We start from the raw sequence: 25,112 nt of genomic DNA on the forward strand, positions 1-25,112 counted from the left end.
GGTAGACATGGTTAAAAAAGGTGCATTGTTACAGCATATGATTGCTATTATTATTGTTAATCAGCACTAACATCAGACTATCATGCATCACTGCAGCCCACTTAGTTTTGTCTTTGAAGCCACCTGATTCACAAAAATGACTAGATCCAGGTAGAATCTCATGAGTTGATAAGAGAGGCATCTGGAGGAAGTCCACCTGAGTTCAGAATGGATGTTCTGCTTGCTTTCTATTGTTTTATATTAATTTATACAATTTTAAGGTAAGCAGGACAGGTTTCTGTTTATGAAAGATACTTATTTTATTCAGTTCATTTTGTTATTTTGTATTAAAGCGAATTGCTGGATAATCATTTGTTTTCCACGTGTTCATGGAATTCAAAAATATGCATCTAATTCATTTCAGGTTCGAGTCAAATAGTTAAAAAATCGTTTCACTCACAAAAAAGGGGCTAAAAAAATTCACTACGAAGGCAATCGGGTCGTTTTCAGGGAGTTGGCAACCCTATTTAGCAGTGATAGAAACACTATAATAAAAACAGCATTTTATATTAATTTATTTCCCTGGAGGCCTTCAGAGCTGCCGTGGGTGTGCTCGGACCAGAGGCTGTTTATAACGAGGCTCGGACCGTAGCTCGGACCGGTATTACAGGAATTCTGTTTGTGTTCAAACATTCAAACCCGTGATTCAAAATCAGCGTGGAAATTTTGACAGACACGTTCTCGGCGGCGCATTCACGGCCTCTCTTTGGTTGGTTTCCAGTTATCGCGAGACTACAGCAGCCAATCACAGAGCAGCACCGCCAAGTCAAACCGGAGCGCTTCGTCTCAAGAAGAGAACAGAGTGTTTTGTTATTCCTGAACCAGTGGGCAGATAAGGAGGACACGAGTCGCCTTTGGTTTCTCCGACTGAGATAGAGTAAGTTATTATTCTACCATTGACTTTACATATTCTAATACACTGTAAACGACTGCGTTTAATGAAGCTGATACTTTTACACACCTACTCTGTTAATATTAACGGTCCTTCGTTTAAAAAATAAATGCCACGTTATAGTTGTTACGTATGAAGTAGAAACGATCTTATTTCGCTCTAAATACGATCAAGAAATGTATATTAAGTTGAAATTAGTTCTGATGTATGAGCCTTTGTTGCTAAGACTTTGCTACAGCACAAAGTCTGAAGATATAGTTTGCGTTAGTGAATGAAATCATGGTTGTGAAAGTATTTCTCCCTTTTCTCAACAGTAATCTTCACTACATTTTTACACCATGGACAACGTTGCAACTCCGAGGCGACGGGGCAATACTAGAGTAAGTCTACCTTTAGAGCATATTACTTTATCCTGCTTGTCATTTTTAGCTAATTACAAGAATTACTATTATTTATACATTTGTTTCAATCTTCCTAATCATTGTCTTCTTTAAACAATATTAGGGAAACAAGGAGAATACCCAGCCTGATCATAGAAACAAGGCTTTCATCAAAGGAGACAAAACATCTGTTGTGCCATTCCAACTGAAAGGCAACCAAAAGGAGGAGACGCTGGCAAAAGATGGTCTTCTTAAAGCGCAGGATAAACAGGGGTTCACAAGGCCAGTGCCTGGGAAAAATCCAAAAAATATGGTGGATGGAAGAAGAGCCGTTGTCTCTGATGTCAAACGAAGAACACACAGTCAGGTCTTCCTCACTGAACAAGCACAGAGGCATAAGAAAACCGTCAGAGAGGCTCCAAAGCCGCCAGCTGTTGTGCCGTCATCAAAACCAGCTCCGGGCATGTACAAAGGCAGGATTATTCAGTCAAAAATTGGGTCTATTTGGAAGTCAAGTGATACTCTGGCTTCAGCGGATCTCAAACCGTCGGCACCCAAGGCAGAGCGCAAAGTGGTTGGAAGTGTGGCCAAAAACAGTGTTTCCAAATCTGCTGCCGAGATGTCCGGGCGTGGCATTCAACATTCTGCAACAACGAGGTACAAGTCAGTTTCTGATAGATCTGCTCAGGTGTCCAAGTCCACTGCAAACAGCTATCGTCCTGCTGGAGTCTGCTCTGCTCGACCTGCTGCCAGAACCGTACCAGCAGCTTCAGTGACTGCTGGCTCCAGAAAGACTAATGTGGCTCCCCTCAGGCCAGGTGGGAATCAAGGGGCAAAACCAAAGGCTCCAGTGACGGATAAAGTTAAAAAGCCTGTAGCATCAAGCAGCCTCAGCCAGTACCGACTTAGTATGGAGACTGCAGAGGAGAGGAGGTAAGGTTATTCTTGCAAATACAGTTAAGTTTGCAGTGTGTTACTCTACTTCAGTAATAATAAAGTTTTTATCATCTTCAGAGCAAAACTGGCAGAGTGGCTGGCCTCCAAGGGAAAGGTTCTCAAAAGGCCGACCTTGAAAACTGCAGCACCCTCAAAAACCAATGTTTCTGCAAAACCTGAACCCAATCTCAAAACCCAGTCTCATGCTGATCTTCACCTTGCTGAATACTCTAAACCTGAACATGAAGACGCACAAAAACCAGACCCTGCAGGTGCTGCTTATGCTAAAAATGTCCAAGAAGTAGAACAAACGGCAAACAGGCAAACGGCAGAGGTCATGAACACATCACTGGAGCTGCTTGAAAACTCGGATGCAGATCTGCCGGATTATTCACAGGGTGGAGTGGATGATGTAAGAAACCCCACCTCCCTTTCATTCTCCTCATTCTGGAAATGTTTACTGTCAAGCAAAGCAACAGTGTTCTTTTGTGTTCATGTTGACAGATTGTTGTGAATCTGTGTGACGCCTTGGAGGCCATGGTAATGCCATCTACACGCAGCGACGGTAAGTTACTGCACTTGGCCATTATGGTTAAAGCAGCGGTTTTTCAGGTCGTTTTCCAATATTTTCATTAAATACAAAAATGTTATGTCTCCAAAAGAACTTGTGCAGGTGACAGATGATGTCGAAATAGAGAGCAAAACCGTAGATGAATGTGACGAGCTAAAGCCTGAAATGTCTGAGGATGTTTGTGAGAAGCCAAAGGTTGAGCACATTAAGAATGAAGAATGCAGTGACCAGAAAGTGGAGGATGACGAGGAAAGTGATGAAAGTGTGCTGGCAACACCACCCTCACCAATGGCCGATGCCTCAATAATAAGATACAGTGTGAAGACCACACCGTACTTACAAAGGTGAGCCCATCAGCTTAATTTGCTATACTGCAAGTGTTTTGTTTGTCCACCGTTTCTTAAAAAAGTGCCATTTCACCTTTGTTTAGTGTCAAGAAGACGATTGAAGAAGAAGTCAACACAAGTACATCCAGAAGAGCGAGCAACATCAAAGATCTGAAGTTTCTGACACCTGTGCGCCGTTCCACCCGCCTCCTGCGCTCGTCCTCGCGTCTGCCGGCGATGCTTGCTGATCATGATCCCTGCGTGTCTTCGCTGGCCGAGTTGGTAAAGCTGGATGATTCCAATGCCTACATTTACAGAAAAAACCCTGCTCTTCTGGACGACCTACCTGACCAGGACAACGTATAAGAACTGTACTTTCCTGCTTAAATAACAGCAGGTAATGTTTGCAACTAAAGCTAATGGACACTTTATATTGTACTTAAGATGGCTTTATTAATCTAAATGCATTTGCACAAACACTATTATTCATTTTGTGATCTGAATGTTTATCTTTTTATTGTAAAGCTAACATTGACTGCCTCTATCACTACAGAAGGTATTTCTTATTCAGTTGTACTTTTGACATTAAAACTGGTGAAAGAGAATTCAGTGTGTTTGTGCAACTCCATCGAAGAATATGATTTAAATAGTACAAGGTTAGAGCAACCTAAACTTCCAGTGGCTGCAGCCTGCAGGGTTATTCCGAGTTAAACATTAATGACTGTAAACAGCTGTTCTGTAAATTTTGCCATATTAAAAAACAAACTCAAACCACATGTAATTCCACTTTATTTGACCACATTGTAAAAATCCAAAGCAAATGTTTTGTACACTTTCTGGCAAATTATACTTCCTGGTTTTACACCAGCTCCCTCTTATCCCAGAAGAAACATTATCCAAAAAGGGAAAGCGAGGAGAAGGGGAGAGGAAGGAAAAACAAACAAACAAAAACAAAACAATCTCTGATGCAGTTTTCTTCCCCAAACAAAGTATAAAAAAGTACTTTTCACCACTCATTGGCAGACCACAGGGGAAGGCATTCAGTGCTGTGCCAAGGATGTATTCAGCGCCGCCTGAAGCTTTTATGTCCTGGAAAGTCCTCGGTTATCAAGATCTTTCACCTGAAAGAGTAAATGAGCATCAGGTGGTTCCGTTACATGACTTTACATTAATTCGACATCCTTTAATGTAACAGTGGAAAAGCCTTGCCCTAAATATTTTCCAGATAAAGCTGAAATTTGCATTATTCAATCTTAATATTTTGGTAATTAATGTGTAAAAGCAATTTCAATCAAACAAGTTTCTGTTACAAATTCCAAATAAATAGCTTTTAAAGAAGCATTAAATTGTTACATCTCAAAACATTGACACACCATCCATAGGATGTTCTTGACTCAAACTAGGCCATCAGTGCTGCACCCTATCAATCAAAATGTATTTATAAAGCACTTTTCATAAATATATGTAGCACAAAGTGCTCTACATATTTAAAAATGTTACTATTTAAAAAGTCAAATTTGACAACTAAAGTCTGCTTCACTTGAGAGCTCTGGTCTGGGCTTTAGCATGTGCAGGAGTGCATGTATGCAGAACTGCATGCATGGGCAGGAGTGCATGTATGCAGAACTACATCTGACCAGAAAAACCTCACATGTTTGGGCCAAGCAAAAATGGGTGCATAACATAACGCATGTATGAGCAGCGATCATCTTCCAACATGATGAGACTGAGTAATGAAAGTGTGGGCTAGAGGGGGGATCGGGAGTGAGGTTCTGTTTGACGCTGTGGCGTAACTTCAATACTGTGAGTGTGCCTTAAAAAAAAAAGCCTGTAAAAATTAACAGTCACAGATAAGTTTGCCTGATTCTTGTTCCAAGTTGTAAAAACATTTAATATTCCTTGTCAGATATGATCTTAACCAAACCAGTTTTGCTTGAGGTCTACCTTGTATATCCTGACCAGCCAGTGCTCTGTTGTGTAGGCCTCCTCCAACACGTCCAGTTCAAAGTCTTTGTTCCCAATTTCAGCATTTCTCACTCTGTCATAACCAGGTGGCCTCTCTGCATGGAGCAACATCACAATTAGGGTACAAAAGGCTCCAATTCTGTATTTTCAATAAAAAACAGTTTCTCTCATCTGCATCACATTTACTGCAATTCTTTTTTATAATTTAATATCAAACTTCAGAAATGATACATATTAATGGCTTAATTAATTTACAAAAGACAGCCACTTCCAGTCTTTCTGGTCAGTTTTATGTTTAGCATTGATCTTCCTCATATTTTAAAAATGCCTGAAACAGAGAGCCATGATGCACACAATATTTTCCACTGGCATAAGCCAGTTAAATATATATACCGTAATACAGTTATACAGTTTCCTCACAATCTCATATTTCTGTAACAATTCATACTAGTTTCACAAACATGCAGTGGTGTATGGAAGCACCTGAAAATATTATATTTCCATATGTTATGTATAAGATTATTGAACAGCATTATTGCATTAAAACCTGACTGTCGTCTTTTCTCTAACTGTAGGATTGCAGTGCCAGAAATGCTATAGGTGTCATCAAGTTGTGAATAATCACAGAAAAAATTTGGGACAATGCAGGCATTGATTGAACGACATGACCAGTCCGATTCCTCCAAATAATTCTCAGATCAATACACCGTGAATGCATTTCTGTGAACGTTACTGCAACTAATCACACATTGTTAATGGGAAGTTGTGCAAGTCTGAAAATGACTTTTAGTTCAAATATACATAACATCTGAGCTGATCCAACGGGCTCATCCAGGGAGAACTACAGTAGACATGGAGTCATTACTTACTGCCCTCTGTGTAGACCTGTCCAAAGCGGTAGTAGCACATCTTGTACATAAGACAGTTGAGCAGGACGGAGGAGCCCTCACGATCTACTCTGAACTCTCCGGTGGGAGTGTAGTAGTCGTGCTCCTTGATGTGTTTGCCAGTCTCAGTGCTCCCTCCAATGCGGACCATCCACAGAAACTTATTAATGTCTGTCACAAAGAGACGGATCATTCACACAGGTGTTGATAAAACTGATATTTTTTCCCTTAAGTCTTAGGTCATTTGAAACACTACAATAATTAGTATGTGCAACCACATATTTTCTAGTGTAGCCAAGTTATTGAAAGGCTGGTCGTAAAACATCCTTGTATTTTTTTTTAAACAGGGATATACCATCGGAGGAGTAGCCCGTCAGTCCTCCAAAGATCACCAGGACATAACTGACATCCAGCTCCCTCATGATCTCATAGGCCCGCTCCTCTGTGGAGGCCATAGCCTGCAGCGCAAAGGACGACAAGTTAACTCTACAGCACTTTATCACAACCGTAATGAACCCAAAGGTTGTCAACTTACCTGACCAACTCTGGAGATGTGCGTGTTGTTCCATGTGTTGTTGTCCACTAGGATGGTTCGATTAGCCATGGCCGTTATCTGATAGCCATAATCCCACCACGACATGACTTTAGCATCCTGAAAGCACACCATAAAAATGTATCCACCTGAATTATTATTCCTCATTATCTTTTTTCCTCCATCACTGAATTGTAGCTCTGTGCGAGTCTTTTTCTTGGATTTGCGTGGATGACTGACCTCGGGAGTGTTGTGGCGGAGCCAGTAGTAGGCCTCTCTGAAGTCATCAAAGATGATGCGGCTGCCGTCGCCACCACGGGCCGACAGGACAATGGAGGGAGAAGAGTAGGCTTCGCTGGTTACCCAGGTAGAGTGGAAGGTGTATGTGATGAGGAAGAAAGCCATGACCAGAATCATCCCACTGGCAACCTCCAATAAAAAGAAGAAGAAATTGTATCTCACTGCAGAATTTTGTCTTGATCAAGGCTGAGTCACACTTTGAATGCGGTATACTATTGTACACGACATACATGTCAGTACTAACAGATGAAAGGCCACACTGAACATATCTTGCATCTTGTTGCTACCTCATTTTTGATGGGGTACGTAGCATCCTGCTGTTTCTTGGTTTTCTTGTCTTGCCGGCTGACATCCAAGTTCTTCATGTAAGTCGTTAATACCTGGGACACACCAATGCCTGATAGGATGCACATCACAGGGGCGAGTACCAACATCAGACGCACCTGGGGAGGTAAACAACCAGTACATTAAATCATATGAGTTATAATATACTTTTTGATCAAACCGTTTTATACAACCTTGGATATTTCCTCTTCCACAGACCCTGAGTTCATTCAACCTGTGCCAGTACGGAGGCTGCTCTAAAGGACAGCTTATAATTGATCTCTTTGACAGTCCCCTTATCATTATCAGCTATTTTTTTCCCCTCTCCATCCCTGTTTCCTGTTTTCCCCATATAAAGGATATCATTTGGTGTCTGTCAAAAAAAAAAAAAAAAACCCCAGCAAACCCCAAAGTGTAATTCTACTGTAAACAGGGTGAATATTAATGCTTTTTCTTTTGTGACAACCTGCCTTATGCTGTTCAATAAACACTCATGCCTTGCATGGAGCATGCAAACTCTGCACAGAAAAACCCATCTCCACATTTGATCCAGGTCTGGATAATCCCTAAAATACAGGACATAAACAGAACTGGCCCTGGAAGTCCCAGCACGGTATTGTGGCAAGTAATCGGCCACATGTTCTTCCCCACTCATCGCCCTGGTTTCCCCTCACTATAGAGAAGCATGATGCAAAAATAAAAAAGGTACCAAATGAGATTACCGGTATAAGAAGAGATAAAGTACTATCTGCATACAGCACATTTACAGGCTTTTGGAACACTTAAGTACAAAATTGGTTTATTATTTTATAAAGAGCATATACAACATAAACCACATCAGCAAAAAGATACAGTGTTATCTCAGTCTTACCATGACAGCTGAGAAGTACATGCTGGTAACGCCGTACATGATGATGAAGATCCTGGCGTCAGACAGGTTGTTAAAACAGTAGTAGAGACCAACTGGATGACAGAAAAGGTAAAACAAGATAAATAAGGAGGGATAGTATTACAATAATACTGAGCGATAATGACTTCTGGTTCTGTTGACTTGCCTGGGAACATGAAGACGAGCAACTGGAGGTCAAAATAGTACGACGACCAGGTTGTGGGCTGGTGCTCTGAGACGGAGGCGATGATGGGGATGTTGTTTTTGGCATAAGAGGGGTCCAGCAGGGAGTAGAAACGGCCAGTCCAGGGTGAGATTTTACCTGAGGGGGACAAACTTCAGGTCATTCAAGGCCCAGAATAAAACAATTTAAATCATAAATGCCTTTAGTTCTCACAAAAGGAAGTGAAAAGGTAGTAAAAGAGTGGACATTCATTTTGGTTTCACCTGTCAGCATGAGAACAGCCCCCACAGACAGCAGGATGAAGCCCACCAGAGAGATGACGCTCTTGAACAGCACCTCAAACTGTTGTGCATTGAGTTTGCTGCGCAGGTAATCCACAAAGGCATGGATCTGGCACAAGCCGAACACGCCGAAGGCTGCCATGTGCTCTGATGACTGCACCGGCTGGTGTACGAGAGGAGACAAAGAGGTGAATCGGGATGTCTTTATTTTACCGTAATCTTTGTTAAATATATATAAAAAAAAAAGCTGTGACACAAAGTAATACTTTTGTACCTGGAAACCAACGAAGGGGATCTGCATGGAGAGGATGGTGCCCAGGCAGTAGACTGTACAGTAAGCCACATAAATGCGGTGAGAGAAACGGCCTGTGAGCATCAGGACCAGGACGTGGAGGGGAATGAGGTTGATTAGGAACACGTAGCCGCCCCAGGAAGACACCTGAACACACACAGACAAACACACACTCCTGAATCTTTTCAGTTGATGGATCACTATGAGAATGGGATGATGTTCCATCTCCTCACCATGTAGAAGTATGCCAGCGCACACATGGACGACCAGTACACTGACCCCGTTTTGACAGCTTTGATCCACATGTAATAGGTCAACAACATACAGAAGATGGCAATACCTGTGTGGGAGAGTGAAAAGACATACGATTAAAAAAATATATAATTTTCTCCCCTCAATGGCATCATGAGTGAAATATGTGAATATGTAACCGTGCAACATTACAATTATACACTGCTTTTTAGTATTAACTATTAATGTAGTGAACCTGTGTGATGTGCCTTGCTGGGGCGTCAGAGCACGCGCCGAGTAATCCAGGTAAAATTTTGACGTATTTTATGGAGCCTGAAGCCTCGCTGGCAAGACGCAACACGTGACTCGCAATTTGGCAAACGCACTTGAGCTCCCTGGAATTTTATGCTTTATATCAATTGCAACTGTGGTTTGTTCATTACGAGAAATCTGAGATGGAGCTGGCGGAAAATAAAAGGAGGATTTCCCTGGTTGGGAGTATTTTATTTCATTTCTCCCAGCAAGGTATGCACATATTAACTATGATTTACTAGATTTATCTCCCTGGAAAATGCAGCTGACCAAAATTACTAAATGCATTTGTGTTATTCATTCTTTTTTTTATTCTAGTTTTTTTATACAAGGTGAAGTGCCTGTTGTGTTCTAAAGAACCTGGATACAATATCTCCTCATCTACGCTGGGGCATTAGCCTTGTGAAAGAGTATTTTTTTAAAACGAGGCAAAGTACTATCTTACAGCTCAGTCAGGTTCACATCCACGTTGTGGAACCACTGGCGTTCATGTCTCTACACTTGCGCCTGACACTGTTTTCTTTTTGTGTCACTTTTGTTTTTTAGTCTTTTGTTGTTGTCTTTTATATCATACGTTGTTGTCTTTTATATTGTGTATGTTATATGTATAATGTTTTTTAATGGTACTATGGACCTCTTCTCAAGATGTGTCTTTAATAAAGTATGAATTGAATTGAATTACAGAAATCGCCTTTGTCTTAAATTATGTACAAACAAAAAAATATTTAAATTAAAAAAAGCTTGATCTGGTTAATTTATTTTTGTCCAGTAGATGGCTTATTAGAGCAATTGAAGCCTCAAGAAGCTTTGCCCTTGACTGGACCAATTTGAGGGAAAGCTCCAGTACTTCATCACAATTCATCCAGACATCACTACATCAATGTTTGTGTAACATCAAACAATGTTCAACGTCAAGTCCAGGTTTTGATTCACCCAACAAACATGAATGTTGGTTAGGTGGTAAAACCTAAGTATGTATATTTCCTGGTACCTTCATTATCATAGGAGCCAGCGACAGAACGAGAGATGTAACCAGGCACCACTGCGATCATTGCAGCTGCAAGGAGACCAGCACCTGCATCCTGAAGAGACAGAAATACCGTTCAGTGGCAGTACTGTTGTACACCATCATATTATCCATGAAGTACTTATCCTGCAGTGTTTGGTACAGTTTAGCTATACAATATTATACTAAAAATATACATAGTCTAAGTAACATATTATCCCCTACATACACTGTATTCCACCTCAGCAACACCACAGACAGACAACAGAGTAAACTAAAGACAACCTCTTAGAAGGAAAACTGTGTTAAACAATGAACACCTTACTCTTTAGCAATTCATAATATTGGCATTTTTATTAATTTTTTACCTTCAGCTCCTTGGTGAGGTGATAGGTGACTATGGCAGTGAAGGAGGAGAACAACGGAGCCAAAAACACACAGACATTACGGATGTCAATAGTGATGTGGAAAAAATGTAGGACGTGATAAAGGACGGCAGATGTGACCATGAGTCCTGGGGAAGGAGACGAGGAAAAGACAATCATTAACTGACACTTCTCAACCTCATGTGACACTTCGACTGCTCCATGTTTGTGATCAAGAAGTTACTCGAGAACAGTTAGAAAAGTCAGAAGCTCAGAAACTCAACCTGGATAAATGGTGCCACCAATAATCCTCCCTAGTGGATACCATGCTCTGTCATCAAACCAGTTATGAAACTTATAAAATCCTTCTTCTGCCAGGAAGCGGGTGGTACGGTAGTTGAAGTACCTGAAAGTGAGATCAAAGGTGATGGTAAGACAGGATTTTGAGGATCAAGTTTGACAGACACAACTGTGACATGAGTAGCACTCACGGATCAAACTCATGGATGACACTTTCAAACCTCAACACGGAAAAAAGCCTGGTGGAGAATGCTGAGGAGGAGAAGAAAAAGAATCTGATTATTATGTGTCTCTGCATTTATAGCAAGGAGACAATGCTGCATAATAGATGCTGGGGACTCACAGAGGACAGCAGCCATGGACAGTATAAGCAGCTTCAGCAGCGTGTCCTGTTTCTCGTAGGACAATCGCAGGAAGCCCATCTTTGTCATTTTGGAAAGGAGAGCAGCTCACCGTACTACCTAAAAGGAATAAAGGCAAGGCAAGTTTATTTGTATAGCACAATTCAACACAAGGTAATTCAAAGTGCTTTATATCAACATTAAAAGCGGAAAGACACAATTGAACAGTAAATAACAAATAAAATGAAATAAAATGATAAGAAAATAAAGTAAAATAAAGAAAGCACAAGTTGTTACAAAGTAAGGGCAGAAGAGTACAGCAGGTAAGTATTTAATTTAAGAGTACAGTAATGTTTTTAGGCCTGATTTAAAGCAGCACAATGTAACTTTCAGCTTTTGTTGAGTTTGGCGGCTCCTTTGGACAAAAGCGGTAGTGCTTTACCAGTAGTGTGGCAGGGTTCCTACCATGCTCCTCCAAGTTACATAGTGCCAGTGAAGGCGATACAGACCCCTCAGACCATGACAGAGGTGTCATTAAAGCTGTTGGAAATTGATGTACCATCACAATGACTCTGGAAATATGATATTACGGTGGAAAAGTTACTTTGTGCTGCTTTAAAGGATCTACAGTTGGAGCAGACCTAAGTATTAAATTTAAGAGTACGCTTCAGGAAACAGTAATGTTTTTAGGCCTGATTTAAAGGATTTACAGTTGGAGCAGACCTCAGGTCTACAGGAAGTTTGTTCCACCGGTGAGGAGCAGAATAACTGAACGCTGTCTCACCTTGCTTGGTTCTGGTTCTTGAACACAACAAACCAGAACCAGATGAACCTCAGGGGTCTGGGAGCTTCATAGGAACTAACAGATCAAGCATGTATTTTGATCCAAGACCATTCAGGTCTTTGTAGACCAGCAGTAAGATTAAACACAAGCACCATGAGAGCAGGGACATTATGACAACTGAACCATTTTCCGCTCACTGCTGACTAATATCTACCATTTTAAATCAGTAGTGGGGGGGAAAAACCCTGTTAAATTAAAAAAGGACTTGACAATCAGATTTTAAACAAGCTTGAGACAAGAACCCCTCTGATTTCAGCTATTGGTGTGGAGCTGGGCGGCCAGGCCAACCAGATAAGGCCACGCAGCAGTCATGGCGTCAACAACCAGGAAGCTGCCAAGTGGGGAACCTTGTGCAGGGATTTATGCCCATTCCTCCTGGATTTGCATGAAAATGCTTCACCCAAATGCTCAAACTCAGATGACTGAGCCGAGCAAGGGTTATAATTAACATGAACCTCCTTGGCAGTGCAGAAACTGAGAGGTTTTCAACTGTTGACATCATCCAACCTCCACCACAGCTAATAACTGCTTAATACCTTTGAAGTACATGTCGCAGACGGATAGCTTTGGTGTAATAATGCACACAGATCATAAAGCATGCATTAGTTGGTCAGCTTTAGTCCTGCGTGTGATGATCTAATGATGCACTTTAGTTATAACTACGAGCAGCTAGCATGGCTAACTGCTGCGAGCTGCTGTTAAATGAAAACCACAGTCCCGGATCACTTTTCATATCTCTTTGCAAAATACCATGCACTACAGGATAAGAGTGTCAAATAAAAATAAGTAGTGCAGCATCAGTTAAATGTTTAACATGTTCAGTTAGACTCACCCGCTCCGCTCCTGCTGCTCTTACTTTTCACACACGACCCTCACCGTGACATAGCCCCGCCCCTTTCATGACGCAGGCGAGCGCTTATTGGCTCGGATCAAACCTCAGACTAATCTGATTGGCTGTTTGGCTGTCATTCAAATTTGGTTCCTTTCTTTCCCTCTGTGACGTGTCCTTAGTGAGGGAAAATGACTGTCGCCCCCTGCTGGTCCGCAAAGATGTTATGTCTGTGACGGTCTGCTCACACAATAGATAGTGTTTCTTAAATTTCCCAGACAGACCCGAGGTATTCCTGAAAAACCTGAGACCCGGCGTTACCTCTCACATGACAACTACACATGGGTTCTCTATTACTCCTCGGCACTCATTCATAAACGAGAATCTTCATCACTGAACTTACCTATTGCCTCATTCCATAGCTTTCTTTATTCAAAATGATATAATATATATATATATATATATATATATATATATATATATATATATATATATATATGTATATATATATATATATATATATGTATATATATGTATATATATATATATGTATATATATACATATATATATACATACATATATATATATATATATATATATATATATATATATATATATATATATATATATATATATATATATATATATATACACATGTATAATTCTGTATATCTGGTTGGCTGTTCCCAGTGGGTTCATATTACATTGCTTAAAAAAAAACAACATATTACTTCCTGGTCATGATGGTTAACAGCTGTTAAAAATACCTGGCTATTGTTATACCAAAAGGCACATAATTAGCTCAATTCAGAATTATTTGCAGTACATTTCACATTCCTCTCCAATTCAATCAGAATTAGCCTTATTGGCCAAGTTTGAACATGCCAGACAGGGAATTTGACTCCAGTTATTTCCCTCACTGTACCGATTTAAATAGTAGCATACAGTAAATAGAGAAATGTGGCTCTTATCAACACATATACAATTAAAAAAGTGAAAGGTACAGCAGTATGAGGTAGTCATGGTTATTGAAAGGTGCATTGTCAAAGCATATGATTGGTTATTATTATTGCACAGTGATTGATTACTCTGAGACTCTATAGCCCCTTTCACTTAAGCCCCTTTCACACAGAGATTCCGCAATATTGGTGTAAAGAAGTCCTGCCAATACGCCGCCTTTGTTGGTTCACACAGAACCATACAACGCCGGCATAACGCCGCTCCCGTCTGTAAATTCACACAGCATGCCGGCGTTCCGCAATCAGAGGCGTGACGACAGCGTCAGTCCGACCGTCATGTCAGCGGCATGCCGGCTGTGTCATTCACACAGACCCCGTTTCGTCTCTGTGACGGCTCTGTGACTACCTCCGCTGCCGGCTTATTGGTGGGGCCACTTGGCCCCCCCATTCCGCCTCCGTGACTTTCACACAGAACAGCGAGGCGGCTTAAAGGCGCAACGTTCCCGCCTCGAACTGGCTGTGTGAAAGGGGCTACAGCCAGTTCGAGGCGGGAACGTTGCGCCTTTAAGCCGCCTCGCTGTTCTGTGTGAAAGTCACGGAGGCGGAATGGGGGGGCCAAGTGGCCCCACCAATAAGCCGGCAGCGGAGGTAGTCACAGAGCCGAAACGGGGTCTGTGTGAATGACACAGCCGGCATGCCGGCATGCCACTAGACGCTGACGCTGTCGTCACGCCTCTGATTGCGGAACGCCGGCATGCTGTGTGAATTTACAGACGGGAGCGGCGTTATGCCGGCGTTGTATGGTTCTGTGTGAACCAACAAAGGCGGCGTATTGGCAGGACTTCTTTACACCAATATTGCGGAATCTCTGTGTGAAAGGGGCTTATGAGTGAATCCACTTTTTCCTGCTTTTCAGTCTAACCACTGATGTGTCCAACCATCGTCTTTCCACTGTTAAAACTCTTGCAAAAAACACCCTAATCACAGATCAAATATTCAATACTGACCAATTTTATTGAAACCAGGGGTGCTACATTTACAAAATCTCACTCACAAACATCGGCCTGCACAAACACTATAAGTTGCTTATCACTCCCCCTCTCCACAGCCACTAAGCTCTGTCGAGCAAGAGAAAAGTTCGGTTGGGTGTTGCTGTGAAGCGGAGGGCTTCTGAACATTTAAAAGAGATCAGCCTTACAGAATGTGAACGAAGTGGAGCTTGATCACATATTCAATAGGATTATAAAGGCTTTAACCTCACAACTCCTTTTATTACAGAGATTTGCATTGTAGTGGTTTAAGTGAAGCAAGCAGAATGTTGATGCAGCAGTTTGGCAGTGTCATCTCACCATCGTTAACTCGTGTTACACAAATCAGACAGCTTTTTCTATATGGGCGCAACCTTATGAACTACAGCAGCAGACAGTGGAGCAAGGGAGATTTTAAGTTGGGGGTGAGACACCAAGCTAAGTTTCTGTCGACACAAGCAACTGTTATTTGGTTACTGTTACAAAATACCATTAATCCTTTTTTTCAGCAGCTCCTGCACTGATTTGTAAATTCTACTGAAAACTGTGTAAGCAGCGCCAGAATTAACAGCCGGGGGAGGTGGGGGGGTCCCTTTGTAGCTGTACAAGTTTGTTCTTGGAACGGCAAGAACATCATAATTCATGTGCAAGAAAGCTTTCAATCTGAGAGGAAATGTGACTTGCAACACCAAGAAAACATGTGCTGCAGGTAAAACAACTGTGCTTTGCTTCTGAATGCAAACAAACCCCTTCAAAGTGGAAAAAGAGACGCTTCTTTTGTCATTTTTGCTTAAACAAAAGGATATGACGCCTTTTGCTGTAACTTATTCAGAGTCATTCAAATGGCACTTTATACAAAACCTCATATTGAAAGAAAAGAGTTGTAGACTAAACATGTTCAGTGTGACACAGGTCAGTCAATTTTTGTGTCAAACTGAAGAGGCGTCTGGCAGATGCAGCATTTTAACAACCCAGGACCCAGAGATTAGATAAAACATGTTAACCCGTGTCCTTCATCACATATCATCTTCATGAATGGAAATCTCTCTGGAAGAATCGTTTTTTCCAAACTGAATGAAGCCACTCGGTAGTTCCTGTCCTTGATAAAGAAAGTAGGCCCGTCACTGGGTGGGTTGCAGCCTCTGGCGGTTTGGGGAGGTGTGGGGCGAGGACAGCTTCTCTGACGAGGCCGATGACGTCAAGGAGGACTGCAGGTGGACAGTCTTGTGGAAAAGCTTGTTGCTGATCAGCACAACCAGAGAGAAGAGACGCAGCTGGAAGTGGCTGGAAGGACAGAAACGTTAGTGACCTATGCTGTCAGACCAAACGCTTTATTTATGCATTTTTTTAATGGAAGAAACTCACTACAGCTTTGTTGGTGTCTTTGCTTCATTTGCGCTGATGATGAACAGAGGGAAGAGGATGGAAAACAAGCAGCCACTAAGTAGAGAAGACATCAAATCTCAGAGTACATCCTCAGAGTACAAGATCCATTTTAGAGCTTACTCCAGTGAGTTGAATTTAGAAAACTTTGAATCCTCTGGAGGTTGTGGACAAGAGTGGATGTACTAACCCAAATCCTTTAGAAACAACATTGTAGTTGCATACAGTCTCTTGATGATTTTGCCAGATTTATACAGTACCACATGGTCATTCAGAAAGATGCCAAAAGCAGACGAGCCTCAACAACAATGTAAATTAAATGTGGAGCGATAATGACAAGCAATGCAGTCTTTGTTCTCCTTGGTATCAGCTGTTATGTAGGCAATATCTGTATGGAATAATAGTGCAAGTTGCAAGATGCAAGCTATTACCAGTTAATATGGAACAAAGGTTATTTCCAGTGGTGTTTTCGTGCCCAGTTGGCATGGATATGCATTGGTATTTATGTAATGTGTCGTATGTTTATGTCATGTGTGTAGTGTGGATGGAGAGCTTTTTTGTGATGGAGCTGAAAGAGTATTTATTCGGACTGGTTCCCTCCTAAAAATAAAGGTTGGGATGAAGCCTGAAGCATGCAAAAAGTCATTCAATCATTTTGATTCATTGTGATACTGCCTTCAAACCAACCTTCTCCCCCCAGCAGGCTGGTTGTAAGGATTTTTTAAAACTTGGCATCACTTTGAACAATAAAATATACACTTGCTGGAAATGGGCAGTTACAGAGTGCCCCCTGGTGGACAAAATATGCAACATCAACTCTCAGGCGTGTTGCCAGGATGTTTTTTCTCCCATTTTTCATGTCACTTATTCCGTTTATCATCTATCCTAACGCAGATGCTAATACATTTGCAAATAGATGTTATCAGCCTAAATTGGTCGGTCTCTAGTATTTATTATATTAATTACTGCTAACACAGTCACAATGATATAAGCTGGAAAAATACATTCTGATACAGGAATGACATACATTCTCTGAGTCTCCCAGAGAAATGGCCGTGTGACTGCATTTGTAAGCACGCAGCACTGCATGGGTGTTTTGATGAGTGTTTAACATTTGAATAACTAACCTGATGATGTATGAGGAGGGCATGGCGGTCAGCAGAGCCATGGGTAAACCAAAGCCAAAGTAATATGGCCAATTCCTTTCGATATTGGACAGCCGTTGGTGCATCTCAATACCTTAAACATGGACAAAAAGAAGATATTTCTAACTGAACTATTCAGTCTACATGGCTTCATTTATGCGTGGAAAATGACAGATAAACCCACCATTGTTGAACCAACGATACTCAAAGCAATACAGGGAGTAGAGCAGAGACATGTGGAGGAGGCTAACCATCTGTCCAATCGCATCGATGGGAAAAAGGCTAACAATCATACCCTAGAGGAGAAAACACAAACACTGGCTATTAATCTTAATAATCACTGTTCGTGTCTCAGTCAGAGCTGAGATTCCTTCATAGTGACAGATGACGACAGCAGCTTTACTCTTTCTGACAGTTCAAATACCCCGTGTGGCCACCACAAGAAGAATCAAACACAGGAGTAGTGGCAGTGTAATTTTGTAGTGCTGATAATCAGGTACGCTGTGATCAAAAAGGAATAATGTACAAGAGAAAATAATGTACCTGTATGAGGAAGAGTGCCTGGAGGAGGAGGTTAAAAAGCATGTCTGCGATGATCTTACTGACGCTGGGGAACGACTGAGCTTTGCAGCCAGACACTTCAAATGCTAGGTCAGCTATGTCCTGCAGACAGAGAACAATCCTGTACCAAAACTGCAGCAAATAATTAACAGAAAAATATCACAATCCCACAACCCAAAAAGATGGAAAGCCGTTGGAAATATTAAAAACAATTATCCTTGCAAATCGTGCTGAATAATTCAACTGATGGAGCAGCGCTCCATCAGTTGAATTATGAACTACAATCCTCCTTCAGCCGGCCCGGGTACAAGCACCTCCCGTAAGTAACCCCACCCTCCCTCTAACTCCTGTTACTGGTCAATAAAGGCCACTAGTTCTTTATAAAAAGAAAAATAATTATAATTATACTAAAAATGTTGAATCCTTGTTGTGAAATAAGTAGAGATCATCTATTTTTTTTAAACAAAGACAATAATGAGTTTCAACATTTGGGATGTTGTCCTTGTATCTTTTTTAATTAAATATGGAGTTCTACAAATTTTTAACATTTTATTCATGGCATCTCACAATGTGCAATGACATGCAACAAAAACTGAAGACACCCCCCACTCCGTCAGTTAAATAATTCACTTGCGAAAGAAATAAGGGAGTAATTTTTCATGCGTTTTATACCCCTGCATATGACTTCTTATTGGCATTTTCTTTCATAATTTCTAGGTCAAACATTAGAAAATTTGAGTTACAATAGAAAACAGTCTGCCAGCAGTTAAAATAGCTGGATTCCAAGAAAAGAAAAAGTTATTAACTAAAACTTTTGAAATCTAACTCTTAAAAACAAAACCAAGAAACCCAGAACAACTGAAGCCAAATGTGTCATGGAGGATCTATGATGCACTGAAAACTGCCCTTTCATCTTTCATGCAGATAGTTGGGTTGCAGTTTGCTTTGTGTCAACTTTCAGATTTTTTATGCTTATTTAAATAATAATAACATATTGCAAGGGTTTCTACAGACTGATGTTTGCAAATGTATGCTTGCATGTTAGTTTAATGATACAGGACAGCTCTCAAATAAGGCAGGCCCTGACTTTATAAAGTCCTTAGGAACTGGTGTGTGAACGGTTTGGGGGGAAAAAAAAGGTCTAACCTGGAACCAGATGGCATTGACGATCTTGCTGAGAACAAATAGGGGAAGAACCCAGAGAGCACTGAAGACAGAGGTCAGGATGAACTCTAACCAGGACCACACGCTACCATGAAGGGACGGGTCACCTGGAGCAAAAAACAACTTCTGACTGACTGACTGGTTGCTGCTAAATAACAGGCTTCACATTCACTGATAGTCATACATACCGATAACTTTTGCTGTGAGAGTCTGCAGCAGTGGGATAAACACCCGGTAGAAGAGAAACAGACTGAGCTGGAGACACATAATAAGAGCTTCAGTTAATCTTCAACTCATGCATACCCTCAAACACAAGGTTTATCAAAACCAGGCAGTTATCGTTAAACTGTCATTGACTTTCTATGTTCAAACTTTTAGTGAACTGTAGTTCTTACGATTTAGAAAAGAGGTCATTAAGCCCAAAATCAATGAATGTCAACGTTTGGCTAGTAAAACCTCCATTCAGTGGCAGTACCTTTTGAAAACGATGAACACCCAGTACTGTACTGTAACTGAATAAGAACTTACCCAGAACACCCCTCCATTCCAGGCACAGCACTGAAAAATCCTGCTGGCTACTTTTGGCTCACTAAAAGGGAAAATAAGAACAATAACAGTCATTCTTGGAGATACAAATGTATACATTTATATAACTCAGATTTCATGGCAACACTTGGCAGTTTATACAGCTATTCTCCTGCCAGAAAGATGTGTGTACATTACAGTGGCATTTGTTAGAGTCACTTTCCATCACTGTGGTGTCAGTCATTTTGTAGATATTTATATAATTACATAGATATTAGGCCTCAAAGACATGTCATGGTTTAAGTACCATTCTCGAACTCCACTCTCTTTTTCTAAGTCACTTTTGGCTCCAAAAGGACCAAGATGGAAAGTCAAATTCCAAACTTGAAGTTTCAAAATGGCACTGCAAAAACCAGATGCTGATGTCACCATGGCAACATTTAGCTCTTTAAGGACAGTCCACAGAAAAAGCATTTATTCAGATGTTTACACGTACAAAATGCAGCAATTAAATATATTTCAGATCCACAACACGGAAGATCAAAATGTCTTTGAAGTACATAAAAAGGGTTAAAAAGCAGCGAGTTCTGCCAAATGAGAAATCCTGGAATTATTAGGTGCCAAATGTAATTCATAAGCATTCAAATGTTACTCCCCTTTCATGTGGGATACACCTGTGTCTCCTTGCTACTCGATTCTCAAGGAGTTTAAGAGACTGGAAAATCTTAAAGGGAAAACCATTTTAGGCTCAAAAGAATGAGAGGATGCATAAATGAGTAAGTGCACAAAGCTCAAATTCTAACAGTTTGTTATACTCGCTTCGTTTCAGCTCTGAGTACATTTCAGATTCCAAAATATGTAAATGTACAGAAGTTCAGGTTTTATTTTTGCCATTTTTATTCTTTTTAGGATGTACTCTTCTATTCTTGTAGGAATAACTGCATTTTTTTAAACATAAGATGTGTCAAAATGCAATACAATTGTTCGACAGATGCAGTTTGTATTTGCAAAACTAGATTTGCAAATACCATTAAGTATTAATGCGCTTCTGAACAGGCAAGAAATATCAGAAAAGGTTGGGACAGTGTGAAAATTCAAAGCACAGTTATTGTTTGATTAATATGGATTAACTTTAAATATAATTTAATCCCAAGACATCTCATGTTTTGTTTTGTCAACTCAGAGGTGTGGGATACAGCCAAAAGAAAAATATGTTGGTATTTTCAGAGACACAAAGGATGAATTGCTCATTCTGGGTTGGGAAATATGTGCCATCTTTAACCTACTTGTCGGGCTTGCGTTCCTCACTCTGTGCACGCCTCTGTGCAAGGGCTCCACTGGCTCTTCTCCTCCGCTGCTCTTCCCGTTTTTGCTGAATGCGGGCATCCAGCTTGGAGATCGTTCCAATCCCCAGGATGGAGTCCTTGATCCCCTGTTGTGGTCAGACCAACAGAGCAAGAGAGGATGAGAGGATGCATAAAGAATCTATCACCAGCTTTTAAAAATCTGTACTGGACCAATTAATTTATATTAGTCTTATTTTGCCAGTATCAGTCTTTACATTCTTCTAAAAAGGAAACTATAAGACTACAAAGATAAAATAAGTAATAAAATCAATGTTTGCTTAAAGGCTGCTTATTATTACTTTATTTGTATATACTCTAACATAGCTTTACCTCAGTTGGGTTTGTTTTAATGTTTTGAGATAACTAAACATCCTGCACTTCAGTGTTAAACACATAAAATAAACTCCTTTAAAAAAAAAAAAAAATTTGTAAACATCGAATAAATATGGGGAGTGACAAGTCAGCCGATAAGAGTGATCTCACACTGACAAACTCCTGATAAAATACAACCTTGGATAAACAAAACCACAACACATTACAGATGTCATTAGTTATATACTGCATTCTACTATTTTATCATCGCATTTGTACTATTTTAAGACAAGAAAAAACAAAGATTGCTATACATGCGTCATTGCTTGTGAGCTTTTTTTTTTTTTTTTTAATTTCATGCAACTCAGATGTTATAATTTGTAAAGCTGTGATTTGTTGGATGACAGATTTTGTAATCTTGGAAAACTTGGAAAAGAAGTTCTGTTCTGTTCCCTCTTGACTGCCACTGGCAGTTTACATCTTTTAATATATATTTTTTAATCAGTTACTTCATTTAGTTAGAGATTTTATTCAATATGTGTTTAAGAAAAAAAAATCAACACCAACTGCTGTGTTGAAGATGTTTTTGTTATTTTTTATTTATTGGATTCTTATCAAAAACTCAACAGTGAAGTTCAGAGAAAAATGTGTGACAGTTGACTCTTGAAAAGAGTGACACATGTGACTAAGTCAAACTTAGCTTTGAGGGATATTTAGTGTAGAACTTTGGGATAATGAGACTGAAGAGCTTAGTGACATTTCCACTGTCTGTAACATGATTGTGTGTCAGAGTGAGCGCAGTGTGTTTGCATCTGCTGACCGTGGCAACATTCTGGAGGAAGGCCCTGACGCTGTCTGTCATCTCGGGACCAGCTGCAGATCCATCAACTGCAGAAGGAGGGGGGGCTGTTGACCTGGTGGTCTGCTCTCATGGCAGGGAGGGGCTCGCCCAGGAACCTGTCACACAGCAAAACCTCATGCTCTTATTGTCATTAGACATAACATTTCATTTTACATTAGAAGAACAACCACTGTCATTAAAGGGACTGCTAAAAGCTTCTGAAGGCAGTTTCACATCTATTTTCCCTTATTTTGCATGTGTAGTAGCCATTTTGTGCCAATTCACCAATGAGGCAAGTTACACACACACATACATTATATATATATATATATATATATATATATATATATATATATATATATATATATATATATATATACATACACACACACACACACAGAGATACACATACACACACGTGTGTGTATTAAGTTAAATGTATTGTTCTCAGTCTCCCAGTCTCTATTTTTATTTAGTAAACGTGGCTCTTTAGAATACAAAACGTTTTCAAGTTAATGTCAGGGGATGAAAAACCTGTTATATACTAGATCAACTCTTCTTCTCTTTCACTCCTAAACAAACTCACCTCAGAAAAGCCTTTGTGCCTGTTTAATAAATTATGCCTTTGTTCTGTTTATTCGCAACTACCACGTAAATCCATCGTTTGATGACCGTATGAGACAACGCCAAATCTCCTGATCTGATTCAAGCTTTGTAATATGTTTAATTTATATAAACAGCTCAGTTAAAGTAAGTCTATGTTAGCAAATCGACTGGCTAGCTCACATTGAAGACTCCAATGTTAACACATTGACCTACCAAAAAGTCTTAAAAAAATGATTGCGATTTCTTCTAATAATCTCGATAATCTGGATAATCTTCGACTTTTGGTGTCTTTTCTCTCAGTGCTTTGCTAGCTTATCTCTCCGTGTTGCTAGCGAAGTGCAACTATTTTAACTATTTGTTGTTGGGTTTTCCTTAGAGAAGACAACGCGTCCACGAGCGAAGAAAGGGAAAGAGAAAGCAAGATGCGAGCCATGATCTCCTGCTTACCTCATGCGACAGGTTCGGGGTTAAAACCTATTTATTCTGTCTTTCGCCCCCTAAATATGACAACAAACACCAAACAGACGCTACTGACAAGCAGGGCCGTGCAAAACATATTGCGCAAGCTCCGACTCTAAGAATCATGGGAAATGTAGTTCTTCTTCCTCAACATTTGGGTGGTAAATTGAACGTATTAACAAAGATACTCAATACAGTTTATTTGTTTATTTATTTGTTTATTTAAAAAGGATCCTCATTAGTCTTCGCCATGGGAAGACTATTCTTCCTGGGGTCCACACATAGACATACAAAAGATAATATAAAAGATGATAATATAATAATAATATAATAACATGACAATAATAAAGATGACAATAATCCAACTCAAAAAGGGTGAAAAATCTTCACTACAATTCCTGAAATAATAAATTGAACCAAAAATAAAAGATTAAGTAACCAACCATCCACATCCTAAGTAGCATTATTTGCTACTATCACCAGATCTGTTCTGCTTATGAACAAGATAGTTTACAACAGCTTTATAATATACTCATCCCTCTATTTATAGAAGTATAAATATATATTACATATCATAATATACTCACACATTATAATATACTCATACTTCTAAACTACAGTATATATACACTCCTACAGAGATTTAGAATATATTTACTATTACATTTATAATATACATACATTTAGACAATAATCACAATATATACCTCGGAGAGATCATAACTTCCTTCTGAACTACAGCCTGCTTCAGTCTTCTTTTAAAACCTGACATCTTGTTTATTGCAACTATACATGGGGGGAGATGGTTCCAGTGTGTGACTGCTCTATACATTACTGTTTTTTTCAAAGCATTGGTTCTTTTAAAGAAGTTTATAAAACGCCTCTGGTATTAATTATTGTTTAATGGGGGTAAAAGCAAAGGAACATGTTTTTATATGTTCACAGACTCTATTACACTCTTTAATCTACATTTAGCTAAGATTATTATCTAAGATTTTTTTTAAATGTGTCCAAAAGTTAAATAAATAAATGACACTTTCGTTTGATCTTGGCCATTTGTGAAAATAGAATATTTTGAAAATATAAATTTAAGTTTCCATAATATGCTTTTGAAAAATGAATGATATTGTGAGAAGGTTTATTTTAAATGAGATTATCTCTGATGAAGTTTCATTTAATTTATTGATTCATTCCAGACACGTCAAAACCATTGTATTTGGAGCATAAGTTAACAATAGTATGAATCTATGTATCTATATACAAATAGAAAAAAAAATAAAACAAAAAACAAATACATCTATTATAAAGTAAATTCATACCCAATGTGCACACCTATCTCTATATATACATACCTATATACATGCATACGCATAACAATACACATTACACACAAATCCTGTTGAACATGTCTGAAAAGGGGTAGGAAGAAGTAGAACTTATTTACTACTATCCCTTCTCCAATATTCCATAATTACTCTTTATACACATCTGGTTTTCTGAGATTTATGAATTTATGAAAAAATAAAAAAATGACAAAAAACATATACCGGTAAACATATAAGCATATATAATAATGCAAAAAGTAATCTAATCTAATATTAACCCAGTATATAGGCCTACATTTTGAACAGACCAAACAGTAATACGTTTTCATAAGCAAACACTTTCCAAGGTGAACTAAGTATGACACTCCTACAGGGCGGGGCATCTTTGAGGGCAGCATCATGAGTTCATCTGCACACAGATGCTGTTGTAA

General features: G+C 39.7%; 3 protein-coding genes across 3 annotated transcripts; 1 reads left to right on the forward strand and 2 right to left on the reverse strand.

Moving 5' to 3' along the window:
* Nucleotides 1-827: 827 nt before the first annotated feature.
* si:ch211-266i6.3 (cytoskeleton-associated protein 2) lies at nt 828-3,920 on the forward strand. Its single transcript, XM_061740204.1, has 7 exons — nt 828-916; nt 1,246-1,311; nt 1,436-2,244; nt 2,326-2,659; nt 2,752-2,812; nt 2,910-3,162; nt 3,249-3,920. The coding sequence occupies exons 2-7, from the start codon at nt 1,270-1,272 to the stop codon at nt 3,508-3,510; spliced, it is 1,761 nt and encodes a 586-aa protein (XP_061596188.1). The 5' UTR covers nt 828-916; nt 1,246-1,269; the 3' UTR covers nt 3,511-3,920.
* Nucleotides 3,917-13,126, reverse strand: stt3a (STT3 oligosaccharyltransferase complex catalytic subunit A). The gene is made up of 18 exons (XM_061740203.1): nt 13,030-13,126; nt 11,356-11,473; nt 11,204-11,264; nt 10,997-11,118; nt 10,716-10,861; nt 10,333-10,423; nt 9,032-9,138; nt 8,781-8,945; nt 8,489-8,669; nt 8,208-8,363; nt 8,024-8,115; nt 7,116-7,271; nt 6,769-6,957; nt 6,532-6,648; nt 6,352-6,454; nt 5,979-6,167; nt 5,089-5,204; nt 3,917-4,265 (listed from the first exon to the last, which is right to left on the reverse strand). The coding sequence occupies exons 2-18, from the start codon at nt 11,441-11,443 to the stop codon at nt 4,227-4,229; spliced, it is 2,118 nt and encodes a 705-aa protein (XP_061596187.1). The 5' UTR covers nt 11,444-11,473; nt 13,030-13,126; the 3' UTR covers nt 3,917-4,226.
* A 1,855-nt stretch (nt 13,127-14,981) lies between these two features.
* Nucleotides 14,982-23,463, reverse strand: ei24 (EI24 autophagy associated transmembrane protein). The gene is made up of 11 exons (XM_061740205.1): nt 23,345-23,463; nt 22,271-22,407; nt 21,079-21,224; nt 19,796-19,856; nt 19,456-19,522; nt 19,250-19,374; nt 18,086-18,205; nt 17,727-17,838; nt 17,525-17,636; nt 16,380-16,454; nt 14,982-16,298 (listed from the first exon to the last, which is right to left on the reverse strand). Exons 2-11 carry the CDS (start codon nt 22,310-22,312, stop codon nt 16,136-16,138), a joined length of 1,023 nt encoding a protein of 340 aa, XP_061596189.1. The 5' UTR covers nt 22,313-22,407; nt 23,345-23,463; the 3' UTR covers nt 14,982-16,135.
* Between the last annotated feature and the right edge of the window lie 1,649 nt (nt 23,464-25,112).

This window comes from Cololabis saira, chromosome 14, assembly GCF_033807715.1.
Source record: "Cololabis saira isolate AMF1-May2022 chromosome 14, fColSai1.1, whole genome shotgun sequence".
Classification (NCBI taxonomy): Eukaryota; Metazoa; Chordata; class Actinopteri; order Beloniformes; family Belonidae; genus Cololabis; species Cololabis saira.